Source organism: Mustela lutreola, chromosome 3 (assembly GCF_030435805.1).
Source record: "Mustela lutreola isolate mMusLut2 chromosome 3, mMusLut2.pri, whole genome shotgun sequence".
Lineage (NCBI taxonomy): Eukaryota > Metazoa > Chordata > Mammalia > Carnivora > Mustelidae > Mustela > Mustela lutreola.
Window position 1 is genome coordinate 206,791,969 of NC_081292.1, and position 18,069 is coordinate 206,810,037.

The window sequence follows — 18,069 nt, forward strand, 5'->3', positions numbered from 1 at the left end:
TCCTTTGGAAATTAAAAACTCACAAGACCAGCTGGGCTGCAAGTACCCTTTTCAACGGAGCCCCTCCCCGTGGGACACGTTCCTCCTGCGGCCCCTCGTCCTTCTAGGGCAAAAGCAAACAATACTTTCCGTTGCAATAACCTGTATCCAGGAAAACACGCACGCACACACACGCACACACACACACACACACCCGTAGCATAGCAGCCAGAGGGAAGTTTACAAGCTCTAGCCAACTGCAGGCCGGGGAGCGAAGCCAATTCACATGTTTCTCTCCGCCTCTGGATGAAGTCATGGTTGAAACATGGCCCTGAACTTCTGTTACAAAGGGATAGAGACGCAGGAAAGAAAACCTGCAGGAAAGAGCCCGGGGCCAGGGAGCAGGGGGTCAGGAAGTGTGCGGCCGCTTCTGCACCCTGAGTGGTTGTCGGGTCTGAGAGCTTCGCCTCCCACTGGGTGGAGTCCGGCTTTTAAGAGCGGCTGGAAGGCAGTTCCCCTGGTCCTGGTCCGCGGAGCCGTCGGAGCGTGTGAGCCTCCGCCGGTCCCGGAGAGCCGGGCTCGGAGCGCAGAGCCGCGGGCCCCTCTCCGCAGTCCGCTCCCGTCCTTCCCGCCCCGGGAGCACCTGCCCACCTGCCCAGCCATGGGGGAGGACCTCGCCCAAGCCGAGAAGCTGCCGTACCTGGGCTCTGGCACGTGGCAGGAGAAGCCAGCCAGCCCCAGCCTAGCGCCCTCCTCCACGCCGAGCCCGAGCCTGAACCTGGGGAGCACAGAGGAGGCGGTCCGGGACAGCGCGCAGGTGAACGCCGTCACGGTGCTCACGCTGCTGGACAAGCTGGTGCACATGCTGGACGCGGTGCAGGAGAACCAGCACCACATGGAGCAGCGGCAGATCAGCCTGGAGGGCTCCGTGAAGGGCATCCAGAACGACCTCACCAAGCTCTCCAAGTACCAGGCCTCCACCGGCAACACGGTGAGCAAGCTGCTGGAGAAGTCGCGCAAGGTCAGCGCGCACACCCGCGCCGTCAAGGAGCGCATGGACCAGCAGAGCGCGCAGGTCAGGCGGCTGGAGGCCAACCACGCGCAGCTGCTCCGGCGCAACCACTTCAAGGTGCTCATCTTCCAGGTCAGTGCCCCCCCCCCACGCCTCCCCCTGCGCAGCTGGGGCCCCTCAGCCCGCCTGGCCCTCCTGGCCCTTTGTGCATCTGTCCTGCCTGTCGGGGACCACGCACACGCAGCATCGTCCCGTCCGCCTTCAGCAGGAGGCGGCGGGATCCGCGTGGGGGTGCGACCTCTCGGGTCAACGCAGCCTCAGCCCAGGGCGGATGCCCGGGGGCCCGCAGGCCGGGTCGTGCCTTAGGGGCCCCGGGAGGCAGCCCGCGGTTGGGAGGGAGCGGGTGCGCCCCCCTGGTCGCGTTCATTGGCCTCTCCGCGCTCCAACTGCAGCGGTCAGCCGGGCAGGGCACGCTCATCCCGGGGCTGTTGATTAACGCTTGGTGGAAATGAGACAATCGTGCGAGCTGGTTTTTTCATCAAGTCAAATTCATGACTGTGTCTGGAGAAGACACCCGTGTGGGGGACTAACCAAGTATTAAAGGCGGTTCCCTCGGAGTTGAGCTAGTCTCTTCCTTGAAGATTCTTTGGGCCAAAGCAGTCTTTGCTGAGTTACTTTTCTAGCCAATGATGCACTAAAAATATAGAGCGTAACTCTTTAGGAGCGCACCAGGTAGGCTTGTTGTGGCCCAGGGAAACCACAACCGTAAGGCAAAACCCAAGCAGTGCTACCAGCCACAGTCACGGAGGCTCGTCTTGAGGATTTTCTCCTGTAAATGGTTGCCTTAGAATAAAAAGGCCACTTAATTTTTTTAATGCATCAATGATGCAATTAATGTAGCAAGAGGGTATCTGGGGACAGGGAGATTGCGTGGGGCTGTTGTTCTGCCAAGTGGTGGGCATTTGTGCGTCCCGGGGCAGCCCTGCCTAATGCTGGAGGCCTTCCGCCCGGTGGAACGCAGCCAGTGCAGAGCCCAGGAAGCAGTTGCCATCCGTGCCCCAGGGCTGTCTCCTTGTGACCATGTGAATAGGAGAGGGTTTCAAAGCCATGGAGGGGAGAGGCTACAACCAACTGTTTGATTGTGAAAGGCACACAAGAAGAGCCTTCATCTCCCAAGGGAGATTTAGAAATTGGAATTTAACCGAGGGAGCCTTCTTTTTTCTAAATGACTCTGCTCTGCCAAGTTAGGACCGAAGCCTCCTTCCCTCCATAAAAGGAAAGACTCCTCCTGCTGCTTTTTGTCTTCCTCAAGTTGCACTCGACGGAAAGCTTCAGGCGCTGGTGATCTCCTATACCTCGCGGGCTCTCGCAGCCCAGACATGTTTTAGCTTTTCATGCAAATGGGGGAGCTTTCCATGCACCCGATGAACTGAAAAGAGATATGGTGACTGCGCCTTTCTTAAGCCACCTAAGATCCTTACTTTATTAGCCTAAAAGATATTAGAAATCTCAGCTCTCAAGGCATTTCTAAATTAAATACTGATCTCCAAACAAAACCAAACATGTACAGACGTGTTTAAATCTGAGTCGTCAGAGGGAATGGTCCTTCTTCCCATGGGAGTCGGGGAGATCATCTCTCGTCCTCTAGCCCTCCGTGAAGGAGGCGGGAGGGGAGGACCTGGTAGGGGGAGATCGCCATTTGTCAGGATCGGTTCACATTTCATTTTGCCACGGATGTTCTGTAGATGTTGGGGGCAGGATGGAGAGGTCGCGTGACTCAAAATTCAAGAGAACAATAAATCTGACATATAAAAAAACAAAAAAACAAAAACAACGGTTGGGGAACTTAAGGACTAGATCTGCTGTTGAGTCCTATCTCGGTCTTCAGTTTGGGGCTGACAGGTGTGAAGCTGCAGCCAGAAATGGTAGCAGTTCTCCATATAGTGAGTAGACGGCGAAACGGGGTGTGCAAGCGAGGTGGGCGCTTCCCAGAGAGCCCAGAGCAGCGTCTTCAGGCTCTGTGGTGCACGTTCTACTGAGCTGCCCCAAGGACACTCCTTTTTTTATTTTTGAAAGAGCAGTTTAGGAGTCAAGGAGCTGGACCTTTCTTCAGCTATGGAAGACTCTTTAGTAGCCTGAAGGATATCTGAAGTCTCCACTCGCAAGACATTGTAAGGTGATTGTTTTGACAGACACTAGACAGGTGCAATCTCCTAGTGGACGAAGGGCCACTCTCTCTCTGAACGCGTGGTGTCCGGGTCAGTAGCTGCGTCCATGGCTGGAACACCGGCGTGTGCCGGACAGTGCTCCGGGTCCAGGCTTGCGATGCTCTGCTTTGTCGCAGGGACCCTGGTTCATATTCGAGTTTCACCGCCTGCAGCTCCGGGATCTTGTGCACACTTTGCACCTCTCTAAGCTTCTGTTTTCTCATCTGTACGCTAAGGCTGTTAATGGGAGCAAAACACTGTTGAGCTCTTTCCGTAAGCTCAGCGTGCTCTAAGTGTCTTTCTGCATGTTGTCTCATTTCCCCCAATTTACAGATGGGATGCGGAGATTCAAAGATGTTTCTGTCTCGATGTTATCTGGCAAGAAAGGAGCGTGGCGCGGTAGGCAGGGCCACGGACCTCCTTGCATGTGTGCTCTTCCGCGTGAAGGCTGCTTCCTTCCTGCCTGTGAATGGAATAACCTGTTTAAAATGGTTAGAGACTGGCATGGCGTCTCAAGGGACAGAAGCTCTTCCTGGGCGATCTGAAATGCATTTGCACAGAGTGGAGGCTACACCTCTGCTTGGTTAGAAATGTGCCTCTTGAGTAACAAACGGCCCCTCCCTACCCAAGACCTTAAAATGGCGAGGCTTACGCTTCTTAGTTGGGACATTGTATGACAACTGTCGTGTTGAAATCAGTATTATGTCCACAACACACCATGAGAGCAAAGGGCCGACCCAAAATAGAGCCTTCTCGTGGCTCTATTTCTTCACGAAGTGACAGTGGGTGGGTAAGAGAATGAGGCAGCAGATGATACACCAGGTACCGCCTCCTAAGTAATTTGTCATTTTCAGTCCACTCAAATCCTATGCTAGGACTTTCCTCTACTAAATCCATTGGTTTTCTAGTATAAAACAAACAAAAAATTTGATGTGAAAATTAAAAATAGAAAAATAGAGAGGGAAGAAACTCTGTCACTTGCTTGAGCACATTTAGTACATAATGTCCAGACGATTAGGCTTCCAGTTTGCGAAGTCCTGTTGTGTCCTCCAGAATCTGCAGGTGCTTCCTGGCTGGTCCCTCCTTTGGTTTGTCGACTAGGTACTCACACGCTAGCACTCCTTGAAACTCCAAACTTTGTCCTTATTTTGTCCTGTTTAAAAATTCAATATTGGGCACTTGGGTGGCTCAGTTGGTTGAGCGTCTGCATTTAGCTCAGGTTGTGAATTCGGGATCCTGGGATCAAGCCCTGTGTTGGGCTCCCTGCTCAGCAGGGAGTCTGCTTCTCCCTCTCCCACAGTCCCTCCCCACTGCTCATGCACGCTCTCTCTCGATCTCTCACTCTCTCAAATAAATAAAATCTATAAAAAATAAAAATAAATAAAATATATAATCTATTTATTTACTTAAATGTCTGCTGAACTTACCACATCGTTGTGGCGTTAAAGCCTCTCATGTCTTTGTCAATTACTTCAAATTACAGTATCTAAAACTAGAGACCACTCTTCTCCCTTTGAGCAATGAAAAAAAAAATGGTAAAATCCTTGTTAAATTTAGCAGTTTTTCTTCTTACACCATTTTATAATAGCTTCAGAACAATGTTGGAATTCAAAATACTGTGACAGGACGCAGTATAAATGAAATAAGACTCAGAGGGATTGGTGGTCAAAAAGCAAACGCTGAAGACTAATAAGACTAATGCTTTTTCTGTAAGTGTGGCTATCTTTGCCTAAAAATAGCACTTATACAGAAAATCAGTGAATCTACTGTTAAAAGGGAATTTTCTCTGTTGATTGAAGAGCCTAGAATCTCACAGGTAACTGGCCAGGAGGGTGTGGTGCCCACTTATGCCTGAAGGTTCTCGTAACGATTATCTGAAAAAGCAGTTTGGGAGTGATTTCCAATCTAGGGAACAAAACGAGAGTACTCATGGACAGCTTACACTTTCGTCCACATAAAATTGTGAAATTGGGTGAAAAGAGTAGAGGCGGGTGTTCACTGAAGGCAGATTCGTGGAGAATCGGGCCCATCTGCGTGTTCAAATATTCGCCGTTTGGCTTCCTTCGATGAGATCAGACTTTGAGAAAAGTGCTAAAAGTGTAATATCTTCAGACTATTTTAAAGTTGAATTTTTTTTCCAAAGATGGTACTTTCTCCACCCAAAGCCACTGCTCTGAAAACCACTAAATTATTAAACCTGTGGAAGAAATGAGAATACAGAAAATCAAAGACCTGTTTAGGTGACAGCTCGCCATGCTGACGTCACATTGATTAACATTCCCGATATGGGGTATTGGTTTTGATGCGAGGGTTACCCCGTTCCCTTTGAGTTTCTGAGATAAACAAAATACGGGCCTCTCCTCTACGTGTTACTATTGGTACTTACGGAAGGTGAGCACGGCCTCAGGCATGTTAAGTGAATAACTGATCATTGTTTCTTCAGAAGAATCATTACTTTCTCTCATTTATTAAAAACTAGACCGTTTCTCAGATGCAGCCCTCCCATGTCCACGCGGCCCCCTCCACCGTTTTGCGACCTGGATCTGGTAGAACTGAGCGAGCGAAAAACATTCTCCAGGGCAGCTCAGGTCCTAGAGTCGGGATTCTTGCATGAAACGAAAGCTGTTTGGCGTTCGTACACTGGGAGAACGCTTCTGAAATTTGTTAATTATTTTTCATGGGATTTACATTAATATCAGAAAATCAAACGTCTTGGAGCTGGAAAGTACTTTAATAATCATTTGGTTTAACCTCATTCTATATCAAAGAAACAAAGGCCCTGAGAAAGTGACTAACAAGGTTTCCTTTTATTAATAATAGAAATTACAGAGCTGAATGGCAAAATGAAGTAAAAACAAACACTGTATTCCCACTACGGCAAAGTTCATGTTTACTGGGTTTTCTACACCAGCTTTTAAATAATTCAGAATGATTTGTTTTCCATTTTGTGGTGGGCGTGTGTGTGTGTGTGTGTGTGTGTGCGTGTGTGTGTGTGTAACAAAGAATACCTAACCAGTGTGATTTTAAAAAAGAATTGAACCCTTGATAACACTGAAAAATAATGAAACTTTTAAATCCTCCACAATGTGAAAGACTGCTCAGGGATTATAACTAATGCATTTTATTCTTATGACTTGCTGATTCTACCGACAGCTGCCTTAGGGGTGCAGTTCTAATCAATGGCTTTATCCACTTGGCAATCTATACCTCAGAAACACAAATTGGAGAAAACCATCAATGTGTAAAGGAGACCTATAAATCAGAGTGTCAGGTGGGCATAGTTCCATTTTAATAACTAGTATTTAGAGGTTATCGGATAAAGCATCCCATGGACTCAAATTTATGGTCCTCATATCCCTTCAGGATGCCACCACATCCCTGTGGGACTGTGGCAGCCGTAGTTAATTTCTTCTAACAACAGGGATGATAAGTTAGTGACAAAAGAGCAGACTGCTGGCTTTTCTCCCCTCATTCAAGCTTTACCTCTAGGCTTCCTTTTCCAATGCCAGTCACAGAATCTCCTTCTCTTTTAAAGTGTCTACTTCTGTATACACCCGAAGATTTGCTTCCATGATCTCCAACCCAAGAGGTGCTTGGCAAGTTGGCAAGTTTCTCCATGTTGATATCTCCATGCACAACCGGGATGGTTAGTTCGTGAGAATCAGTATCAATAGCAAACAAGCTGAAGTGGAAGAAAAAATGCCACTTCTCAGTGGTTCTTTCCAGTCCTTTTCTCTTCGTGCTGCAAGCACATCATTCATATATGTTTGAAGTGCGCTGTTTAATTCTCCCTTCCTTTGAAAGACTCCTAAGGGTTCTCGTGAAAGGTCAGAACCCAGAGCAGCCGCATTAGTGGTGGCTGAGTACCTTTTTGAAAATAAATCTGTAGGGCAAACAGTCATCGGCTCTTGGGGGACTCTGCGAGACAGAAGTGCCCAAGAAAGCAATGCAGCCCACCAAGGATTCTTCACGCCACATTAAGGAGCCACAAACCCAGAGCAGCTCCATGTGTAACTGGATAGTTAAGCAGCGATAGAGCTGGGGACGTGTGGCCCTCCCCCTGGAAGGAGCTGTCCTTCCTGGAGTCTGTCCGAGAAGGCAGAGCAAAAACATGAGGACAGAAGGCTGAAGGGCAAGTGTCCCTTCACCTGTAGACAGGGAGCTATCCCCGGATGTTTCCACAAGGTGCGTGTGAGAGGACCAAGCAATGGCCCATGTGCAGGGACAACGGGGCACCCAGGGACAGCGCTGTTCTAGAAAACCTACTGTCTGAGATGCTGGTTGAGTTTCCACCATCGTAACAGCCCCTTCATGGTCCAGTACAGGTCCAGGTCTGTGTTTTGTTTCACCAAAACAATAGACATTTTGAGGGAGTGTCGGTATTTTCCCGCTTCTCCAGACACAGAATGGAAAGGTGAGACCCGCGTGTGCTCTGACACCTGCAGATTCCTGTGGGAAGGGGAGGCGCTTGCCCTCACACTGGATGCCACAGGCGACCACGGAATAAACCACATCCGGCAGACAGAACGCAGGACACTGCTCAAAGAATAACAGTGACCACGGAAGCTTACAGCAGTTAGTCAAAAAGACATATCTCACTTGTTTCCAGTTTTATGAAGACCCGCCCAGCTCGTTCTGGATTATGTCCGTTCCTGCTGGGTTTATTTTCAGAGCTGGTGTAAGCACGCTTGAATCAAGGTCCCAGGCGTCCTAGGAAGGAGTCCAGTGGGTCTGCCTCCATCCCTCAGCTGCCCTCCTATGTGCCCGATGTATCCACCACACATCACTGCCGACTCACCTGGCCTTGCTCAAACCTGTCCCCAAAGGACATGTCACAAGCGAGACCAGAGTTTCAACTCAACAGGAAAAATGTTGTCTTAATAACAAAAAGCACATTTAAGACAAAAGGCAACACTGTTTCATTCTTTTAAAAGCAGTTACTATGTATACCTCTCTGGTAAGACTGAAGAAGGGAAGTCACCAGGGTCATTCTCCGAGTACCGGAGGAGATCAGGCCATACAAAAGGTAGCTGTGCTCTGGGAATCAAGGCTTAGTTTCAGAGTTTCCCACCCAAATTTCCATTTCTTCACTGACGACTGGTAGTAACATTTCACGGAGTTCTCGGTTTCTGCTTTTCCTCCAAACAGCTCCCTGCAAACTGTCCCAACCCTCTTGTCAAACCCCAGAAGTCATTTTGCTTCTGGACTAAGCATCAGGGCCGTAGCTGCTTCTGTGGTCGCGCCGCTGCCTGCCCGATGCTCACCCACTGAGAATAAGGTCTTTCCTGAAAAATGGACTGAGGCCTAGGCCCGCCTCATTTCGCAGTGGAGCTACAGCCCGCAGACTTCCTTCTAAGACACAGAGCTAAGCCCGCTCTTTTGTAGTCCTCACACCGACCCAAAGGACAGGGCTAATTCCTGTGGCAGCCGCCCGCGTCCTTTCTCAGCCCCACCTGAGGCGCCGGGCACTCGTTCGGCAAGTGGCTACTCAAGCATTCTCATCGCCGGGGCCCAACTGAACAAGAGACAAAAACTGCCGCCCTCCTGGGGGGGGGGGGGGTCACGGTAGCAAACTAGCAGCAAGTTGAGACTGGAAATGTGGGAAAGTCGCTCTCTAGAGAAGTCTAGGTCATAAATGACTCGTGGGAATCTCATCCGCCTTTCAATTTTTTCTTTCTTTTTTTTTTTTTTTACTGTGTCTTTTGTACTGTGTTCCTGGCACTTTCCACGGAGCTCAGAACGGTTGGTTGTGGAGAGCTTTGGGAAGCAGAATCTGTGACTTCTTTACTCTAAAGAGATCCTGTTCAACGAGATTTTGTGCTATTTATCTCTATCCAAGACGTTACCCTTCATTTGTAACCAGTTTACGGAAAGGACCAGCGTATGAGTGTGTGTGTGTGACACAGGGACACGGGAAGACACAGGCTGTATTCAGAGTATCACAGTTATACTACTCCGTGGTTAAGAAGAAGAGGGACTTTGAGCTTCTCTGTATAAAACGTTGTGCATTTAGCTTTTGTAAGGGTGCCTGGGTGGCTCAGTCTGTTGGGCAAGTGCCTTCGGCTCGGGTTGTGGTCCCCGGGCCTGGGATTGGGCCCCACATCGGACTCCCTGCTCGGTGGGGAGTCTGCTTCTCCCTCTGCCTGCTGCTCTGCCTGCCTGTGCTCTCTGTCTGTCAAATAAACAAATAAAAAATCTTAAAAAAAAAAAAAAAAAAAAAGGTCAAAGGTGGGCAGGTATAGTCACAGGGTATGTGTTTGACCGTGACCCCGATTTTACTGACTTTCTTGTCAATCAAAATTGCAAAACAAGAAGGGAAGTCCTTCCTGTTAACATGAACTTTCCGTGAAGTGGAGATCCCGGGTAGACCTTTAAATACGAAATCTGGTTATTTCTCAAGCTGAGACTCTCCTGAGTGGTCCACAGTATAATGTGGACACCAGAGCTCTGGTTGAAGCCAGGGTGGGCATGGGCTCGGAAGCCTGGCCCACCCCGGCCATCCTCCGGGCCCCGAGTGTCCTGGAAGTGCGGCTGGAAGGCTGCTCATTGAGGGCAAGTCCCCTTGTTCTTGTCTGGAAGACACTGAGACCTGAGGAGAGGAGGTTTGCTGAAAGTGCCCCAGCCTGTCAAAAGTTCAGCAGGGCCGAGACTCCGGCTCCCGTCGCTCGTTCTTTCTATGAGCTTTCTTCCCATAAAAATGTGAAGTCCCTGTCCGTTGGCTGTCGTTAACCCAGTATTCAAAGACCAACATAAAAAATGAAAGGGCTTCCTATGCTGTGTGACCAAGTCTGTCTGAAGTCATAGCCACCCACCTGGCGGTGTGGGAGCACCACTGCCCCTGACTCTGAAGGCACGTTCTTGGGCTCTGCTCCCTGAGACACGGGGCGGGGGCGGGGGCGGGGGCGGGGGCGGGGTGGGCAGACCTTTGCCTGTGCGCCTGGAGGCTGGAGCAGGAGCTGTGCTGGGAACAGTACAGGGAAGGGGGCAGACTCCTGAGCCCTGTCACTCTCAGCTCTGGGTGGGGGCCCAAAGTGGTCTTGCCCTAGGAAGCCCCGTATAAAAGAGCCTTGATAAGCTTCATCAGTGTTCCCACTCACCACTCTGAAAATGACTGTGGCATGCTGCTTCTCCTTACTAATGTCCACAAAGGATACCCTAAACCACAAGGCTCCAGGGGTGGGCCCCCAGGAAGGCTGGTCCTTGCTTCTCTTACTCTAAAGTTATACCGTTAGAAAAATTAATGTGCAGTTCCAAACAGACACCAAGGTCGACCATACTTTTACTTCCGGCTCGCACCTGGGGAGGGAACCCCATCAAGGCTTGATACGGTGTCCCATACTTGAGGACTTCCCGGTCCTCTCCCTTGCCCCCATCTTTTATCTTCTAACTCGGCGTCCAGGCTCTTTTGCAGTGGCATTTTGGAGGAACAGAGCTATGTGACCTTGAAGGAGGGTCGGAGAGCGAGGCCTCTTGGGTTCACAGTCACTTACTTTAGCTCCTTTATCTAGGCAACTTCCTGATCTATCAGCACCACAGCCCACTTCCCCCGCTGCCTGTCACTGATAGGACCCTTGCCAGCTGCCCTGGTCATATTCCCAACAAGCAGCCCTTATCCAGCCTACGGCAGCGACTTGACCCGTTTAGAATTAACTCCTCACATTCTAGAAAACAAAAGCCGCACACGGAAGTTTGGTTCCTGTCACCCCCCTGTGCCCGACCCAGCCCCTCCCAGCAGTTCCGGACAATTTGTGAAATCTCTTATTAACACGAAGTCTACACTGTCCGTCTTTTCAGGAAGAAAATGAGATCCCTGCCCGTGTGTTTGTGAAGGAGCCGGCCTCCAGCCCCGCCGGAGAGCAGGGGGAGCTCGCTGAGGAGAACAAGTCCCTGGAGGAGACCTTGCACACGGTGGACCTCTCGTCGGATGACGAGTTTCCCCCGGAGGAGGAGGCCCTGGAGGACAGCGCGGAGGAAAAGGTCGGGGAAAGTAGGGCAGAGAAGATCAAACGGTCTAGCCTGCGGAAGGTCGACAGCCTCAAGAAAGCGTTTTCTCGCCAGAACATCGAGAAGAAAATGAACCGGCTGGGCACAAAGATCGTATCCGCAGAGAGGAGGGAGAAGATTAAGAAATCCCTCACCCCCAGTCACCAGAAGGCATCTTCGGGGAGAGGCTCCCCCTTCAAGGTCTCTCCGCTCACCTTCGGGCGCAGGAAAGTCCGCGAGGGAGAGAGCCCTGCGGACGCGGAGACCAAGTCGGAAGACCTGCCCCGCGGCGACCCGGTGCCCGACGAGCAGGAAGAGGGTCTTTGCTCCCGCGCCCCGGGGGAGGGAAAGAGCAGCGAGGGGCGCGCAGGAAGGGCGGCCTCCCGGGGGAGCAGCGTCGACCTGACCGCTCCGGAGGACGAAGAGGAGCCCTCGGCGGCCGTGGAACAGGCCCAGCAGGTGCGCCACGAGCGGGGCGACCTGCTAGCCGCGGAGGATGCGGAGGACGCGGTGCCGCCCGCGGTGCTCCACGTGGACGCGACCTCCTGAGCGCGGCCCGCCGGCCCGGCCTGTGCTCTGGTGCCCCGGCGCGGCCAGGGCGCGAGCCGGCCCCCAGCCCGTCCCCAGCACTGCCCGTCCCGCCCGGTCCCCGTCGGGGCCGCGGTCACCGCTCCGCGGCAGCCCCACGCGCGCAGGCCCGACGCCGCGGCCCCCCGAGCTGCCGGCGCGCGCCTCTCCCTGGCCTCGGGCTCTCTGGGGGCGGAGTTTCTCCGGGATCGCGCGGGACAAGACCGGGGGCCGCTGCACAACGCCGACCAGGGCGGCCCCGGACGCTCCCGGGGAGACGCGCCTGCCCTCCGGGGTGACCCGCAGCGCACAGAAGCTGGAGACGCAACTGCTTTATATTCCGGGGGGGGGGGGGGGGGACACTTCTCCAGAAGGGCGCAGGCGAGGGTCCAGAGGTCATTCACTCAATAGAAACCAGTGTCTGAAATGAACTGACTGATCGTGAAGGAAAAACCAAAGACTGTAAGAGTCAGATGATGAAGGGAGAGGAAGGGAGCCGGGACCACCCCAGAAAGGAACCCGAGGAGAAGCTGGGACATAAGAGGAACTAGAAAGGGAGAATGCCAAAGAGAATGCAGAGAGAAAAAACACGTGCTTAGAAAGAAAATATTTCCAGTATTAACTCAAATATTCCATTCCTTAAATAATAATTCGAAAGACTTTCGTATATCCTGGAATAATATGTTCTATCTTCACAGTATTCTTATTTTCTGATTTTTCAAATAATACGAAAACATAGTTTACTGTGTTAAAGTTGCATTTTTCTTAATAAATCAAAGACGTTACAAATATTTCTCCAGGGAGGTTTAAAATGATGTTGTCTCTTTAACATGAGAATGAACACAAATCTTCAAAATTCCTATGTGCTGTCTTTTGGAGGAAGCTGGATCATACTATTCTTTCATGTTTTCCAAATTTGAAATGACCTTTAGGCTCCAGATGATGTAACATAGGTCTAGAAAGATGTTAAAATCAACAGGTTTGAGAAGGGAAGGATTCTGTTTTTCCTTTTTGTGCATACTGCTGATTTCATCCCAGGTCATATTTTATTTATGTATTAATTTCACAGAATATTAATATGATTCTTCCAAAAGCATGCTAGTGTATATGGGCACATTCATTCTGACAGGATAATTTTTACTACTGCCTAACATTATACTAAAATAGTGCTTTATCTATTTTTAATTACAGAATGCTAATGTTTTGAGAAAACTATTGAATTTTAGTTTAGAGGCGGTTGTGCTAGGGAGCAAATGCCCCACCTCTCGTACAATCCACTCACCATATGTAACCTTACAAATAGAAGTAATCCACGACTGTATCAACAAACGACGCTTTGTGTTAGGGAAGGAAAGGATTAACAGATGGATTGATGTCATAACCTATACAGCGCTGTCCTCGTTTGGCAATAATGTACCCCAAATACTAGATTGTTGAACTAACAATGGCTGTGTTAAAGAAGACTAAATAAACCAAAAAATAAAAAGTTCATAACAATGTCAGCTTTTTTGGCAGAACGATTTCAGAACAAGCAAGAAGAATCGATCTTTAAACTCTCCCCCAAACAGAGCTGTAACGTTCATCATTTCCCTCTTGATCTCCCCTATTAACGCTGCTTTCTTTTTCCCCTGATCGCATTTAGAAATCCAAGTCTCATTCTTCAAGTCTAACTTTCTTGACATCACTTTGCCAGCCTTGGAGAGCACCTGACTTTATCACAGCAGCTTGATAAATTTGATAGTTCCATCTGCATTTTTATTGTTTTGTACCAGACCTCATAATGCCTTAAAGAGCCCTGCAAACATGGGTGTATTGAGTGTATGTGCAGTTCATTCACATGGAGCAACCTTTATCGGTGGTGGCACCATGCGCTTGGTAGAGGACTTCGTTCACTCCAGGCCCTGAGCTGGCCTATTTAACCTTTATGAAGTTGCTGTCGCTTTTTGCAGCCAGAGTTCGGGGATCCGGAGTTAATGTATGGTTTATATTTTTCTTTCCAAAAATGCTTATGCCGTTTGTTCCTATAAACTATTTGCATGCTGGCGAAAAGTCACACTTAAAGCTTTTTAGATTTTAGTGACAAACATTTATTTTGTGTTCCCCATTTGAAGCATTAAAATTCTAAGTAATAAAACAGCGAATTAGGCCAGATAATTGTTGGGAAACACATACCATAGGGATTAGAGAGAGCAGCAGTGGTGGAAAACGAAGCTGTTTGTTCTGTATCATTGTTGAGTTATTTGCACACTGGTGAGGCTGAAAAGTCCCCAAATTAGATATGTCTTCCTTCTACCCACCCAATAACCCGTTCCTAACTTTATGTGCCTGGAGCTCAGGAACTAGATTAGTTTCCCCCCAAAGACGGGTTATACATTAATAAGCACTGAGATCTGTATCTCAGAAATATAATTCAGGAGTGAAGAAGCATCTCTTCTACAGACCACAAATCTCACCAAAATATAGCAAAGATGTCACTTTACTACAAGATCTTATTTTTAATATATACAGACATACGTATTTCAACAGGAATATTTTCCTCTTTCCACTCAGGAATCTAGCATTTGGCTGAATTTCTTTTTATGCATGAAAATAAAAGCTCCACACTAAGGCCACTTCTGCACAAAATAAAGATTTTTCACATTTATCGTATGATGAAAGCCCCAAATTTTCTGTTTTTAGCACTGCTCGTGTGTTTCAGTCCACCATCAAGAGACAAGAGGCTCCTTCCACGGACCAAACCGCTAGTGTAAGTAAAGGTTATAATGAAAGGCATTTCCGACATTAAGACACGACTGCCCAAGCCCAGTTAATTCTTGCTTGAAAGTTTGTTTACTGCCCTACAGCTCAGGTCTAAACGATTTTATAGCGGAGACTGGGAGTCTGAGGGACTGAGGTACAGGCAGCAATCATGATTAACAGTTCCATAGCAACCGCAAGTCTTTTCCTAAAAACCAAGACTCCGACGCGGCTAAACAAGTTTCGGATGAAATTGGCATTGCGACCTTTGTATTCTGCTCGATCTGGGTGTCGAGATAAAGACTGCGGCAGCCAGGAGCTCGTTCCTAAAGGGAACAGGCAGTAACTCACATTATTACATTACGACATCCTTAACGACCCAGCCCTCTCTTTTTTGTTTTAACCACTGCATTACCCTGTGGTATCTGAAACTCTTAAGAGTATTTCTAACTCTTCACCCAAACTGCCCCAATTAAGAAGCCACACCTTTAGCAAAATGACCTGCTGGTCATACTTGTGAAGACTTCCCACCACTTCGGGTCAGGCCGTGTCCTACCACGTACTGAGCACACGTATTCTCTCATTTCAGATTTTATTTATTTATTTATTTATTTATTTATTTATTTATTTGAGAGAGAGAGAGAGAGAGAGAGAGAGAGTGAGTGCATGCACAAGCAAGGGAGACGGGCTGAAAGAGAAGCAGGCTCCCTCCTCTTGGAGCTCAACCCCAGGACCCTGAGATCACAACCTGAGCCAAAGGCAGAGGCTGAACCCACTGAGCCCCCAGCAGCCCAGTATTATCTCACTTAACCACACAAATCCTATTAGGAAAGTACTGATTTTGCACCTGAGACCTTCAAGCTTAATTCATATAACTAGTAAGATGGAGGGTTGGGGAGAATCTCCAGAGTTCTTAATGGCTCTAAGTTCTCACTCTTGTTAGAATTCAATTATTTTTCCTTTGAAGTTCACCAACTTAAGACGTGTGCAAGTTTACATAACTGCTGAATGTCAGAGCAGCGCCCAGCGCGGCCTGGGATCCCTGCCGCTGCCGAGACAGACCCCTAATGGCATCATCCAACTGTGCTTAATGATGAATCACTTTATAAGCTCTCAGATGGCATCGTAGTGACTTCATTTATCGTCCCATATATGGCATCAGATGCAGCTGCACTTTATAAATGATTTGGGCGCTTGTCACACCAAGGCCAGGAAAACACAGTCCCCAGTTCCCAGGGAGCCACAAAGAGACAATTATTCGGGTCTGCTGAGGCCACCCAGGGGCTCCCGAGCCTCTCGGCATCACCCCTCGCCAGTAGCTGCGGGGCTCACTGTGGGCTGGGTTTAAACAGGGCGAGCTGTCAGCGAGGTGCTGGAGTCAGCTCACTCCAAGACGGCACAACAAGCCTGCCTCCGACTCAAGTGAAAGCAGTCACGTCCTGTGTCATACTAGAGAAACTGCTCTCTCCTGAGGGACACATCCTCTCACAGGCTGAGGAAACAAGCAAACACCAGATCAGCGTGGGGGGCGATGCTGGGGGCTGGGGATTGGGTGAACCTTGAGGACATGGAGACCAAGCCTCTGAGTACGATTCCTACAGAACCATCTTCTCAAGGAAAACAGGAGCCAGGTCAAGCGAATGCTGATGTCTCCATCTCTGTGGGCAGGCCATCAGAGACAACCTCGGGGCCAGCCCTCCCTCGTCAAGAGGTACGCAGGCAGCGACATCTTCAGAGGCTTTGGCAGTGGTCACAAACCCAAACGTCTGCAGGGCTCACACGGGAGTAAAATTGTCCAAGATGGTGGCAGCCGCCGAAGCAAAGTTGTCACGCGTGGACGTGTGGGCACCTTACAGTGCATCTTCCCGGAGGCAGCGCCTTTTTCTAATTCCCAGAAAGGGATGGTACCCTCTGGATGCCGCCCTGGATTGTGGTGAACCGACAGCCATTACCCAACCCCAGTTGCCATCACTTGAGCTTCTTTGAGGAAAGGCCAACATTCAGATCTCTTTCCTCATGAAAATCTCCTGCCTTTTCCTTTTTTGGCAACAAGCTCAAATCATTTTAAAATGTTGCATGAACCCATCCACTGTCCATGTCAGCATGTAGCCTAGGCACAGACCATCCGTTTCTGACTCCAGGTCCACAGGGATGAGGGCTCTTGGGTTCTCCTTCCCCAGCCTGGGGAAGAGGCAGGAGAACAGAAAGCTGGTAACGGGACTGGACGTACCTTGAGAAAAAGCACAAAAACCTTCTTAGGGAAATAAGAAATACAAAAATACTCTCACCAGAACTTGTGAGAAAGTTTTTCTTGGGTGCCTGGGTGGCTCAATGGGTTAAAGCCTCTGCCTTCAGCTCAGGTCATGATCTCAGGGTCCTGGGACCGAGCCCCGCATCAGGCTCTGCTCAGCGGGGAGCCTGCTTCCTCCTCTCTCTCTGCCTGTCTCTCTGCCTCCTTGGGATCTCACTCTGTCAAATAAATAAAATCTTTAAAAAAAATTTTTAAAAAGAAAGTTTTTCTTGCCGCTTCCTGAATTTGCTGTTAATGTTGTTTAGTTAATGTGAGGAGGAGACAGTCGCCCGTCACACCGGAGGACAGTTATATGATCTCTAATGGGAAAACACCGTTCGCTGTGAAGAGCATCTTTAGCTACCTCTGGGTTACCTGCAGATCCCTCAGATGTCTAAAGGACTAGTATTTTTGGCAAACTGAGCATGGGTTATAACTACCCCACTTCCATATTTTATTTGAAAACTACCAAATCCTGTCAATAACCTGGACTTTCTGTGCATGACAAAAGTAAGGGTACATTCTACTTTGCCGTATGTCACAGTAAAATTGCCCGCCAGCACCTTATGTCTTCAACTTTTTATCATGAGTAATGAGGTTCTAATGGGAAAAAACAGGGCTCAATTTTTTGGATTCTAAATTGAGCCTTCGGAGCTCAGGGTTGGGGGAAAAAAACTGGCATAGATGTAGCACAAGAGGCAAGATGTCCTTTGTTAAGGAGAAACTTCTGCTTGCAACCACCTGCAGCTCTAAGAAAGCACAGGAAGTAGCTGCTGCGTCCCTGTCCCCAAGGTCCACTGCATGTTAATTACCTCCCAACCTCAGCCACGTGCTGCGAAAAACAGTGTGCTCTGCTGAGTGTGCCCTTATTTGGAAAACAAAATTTCCTAGGGGCTTTAAGTCAATAATTTTAAGTCACTACGTAATAAAAGGAAATCCCCTTCGAGCGTAGATGGGGGAAAGCAAGATCTTAGTTTATGGGGTTGCCCCTGAAATTAACCAGAGAACAGGAAACTGATAGACATTGGGTCTAATTTCATTTTGGCCTACAGTTCTCTTTTTCCTTCCCACCATCACTCTTTTTATTGTCAGAGACCAAAAGACCCTTCCCAACTACCTTGTAGCTAGATTTTAAGAGAGTAAATAAAAGCAGTTAGACCGGAATTATCTAATAACCACAGGAAGGTTTTCTCCTCCTATTTCTGCAAGAAACATTTAAAAATCATCTTGTTTTATGGACATTAATTCATTTATTCAGCATCTATGTTGGGCCCATGGATGAGAGAGAAGAGTAA

At 49.0% G+C, this 18,069-nt stretch overlaps 1 protein-coding gene across 1 annotated transcript; it reads left to right on the forward strand.

Annotated features, from left to right (window-relative positions):
• The first annotated feature begins 348 nt into the window (after nt 1-348).
• On the forward strand, nt 349-13,245 carry CAVIN2 (caveolae associated protein 2). Its single transcript, XM_059168550.1, has 2 exons — nt 349-1,123; nt 10,993-13,245. Exons 1-2 carry the CDS (start codon nt 641-643, stop codon nt 11,728-11,730), a joined length of 1,221 nt encoding a protein of 406 aa, XP_059024533.1. The 5' UTR covers nt 349-640; the 3' UTR covers nt 11,731-13,245.
• The last annotated feature ends 4,824 nt before the right edge of the window (nt 13,246-18,069 follow it).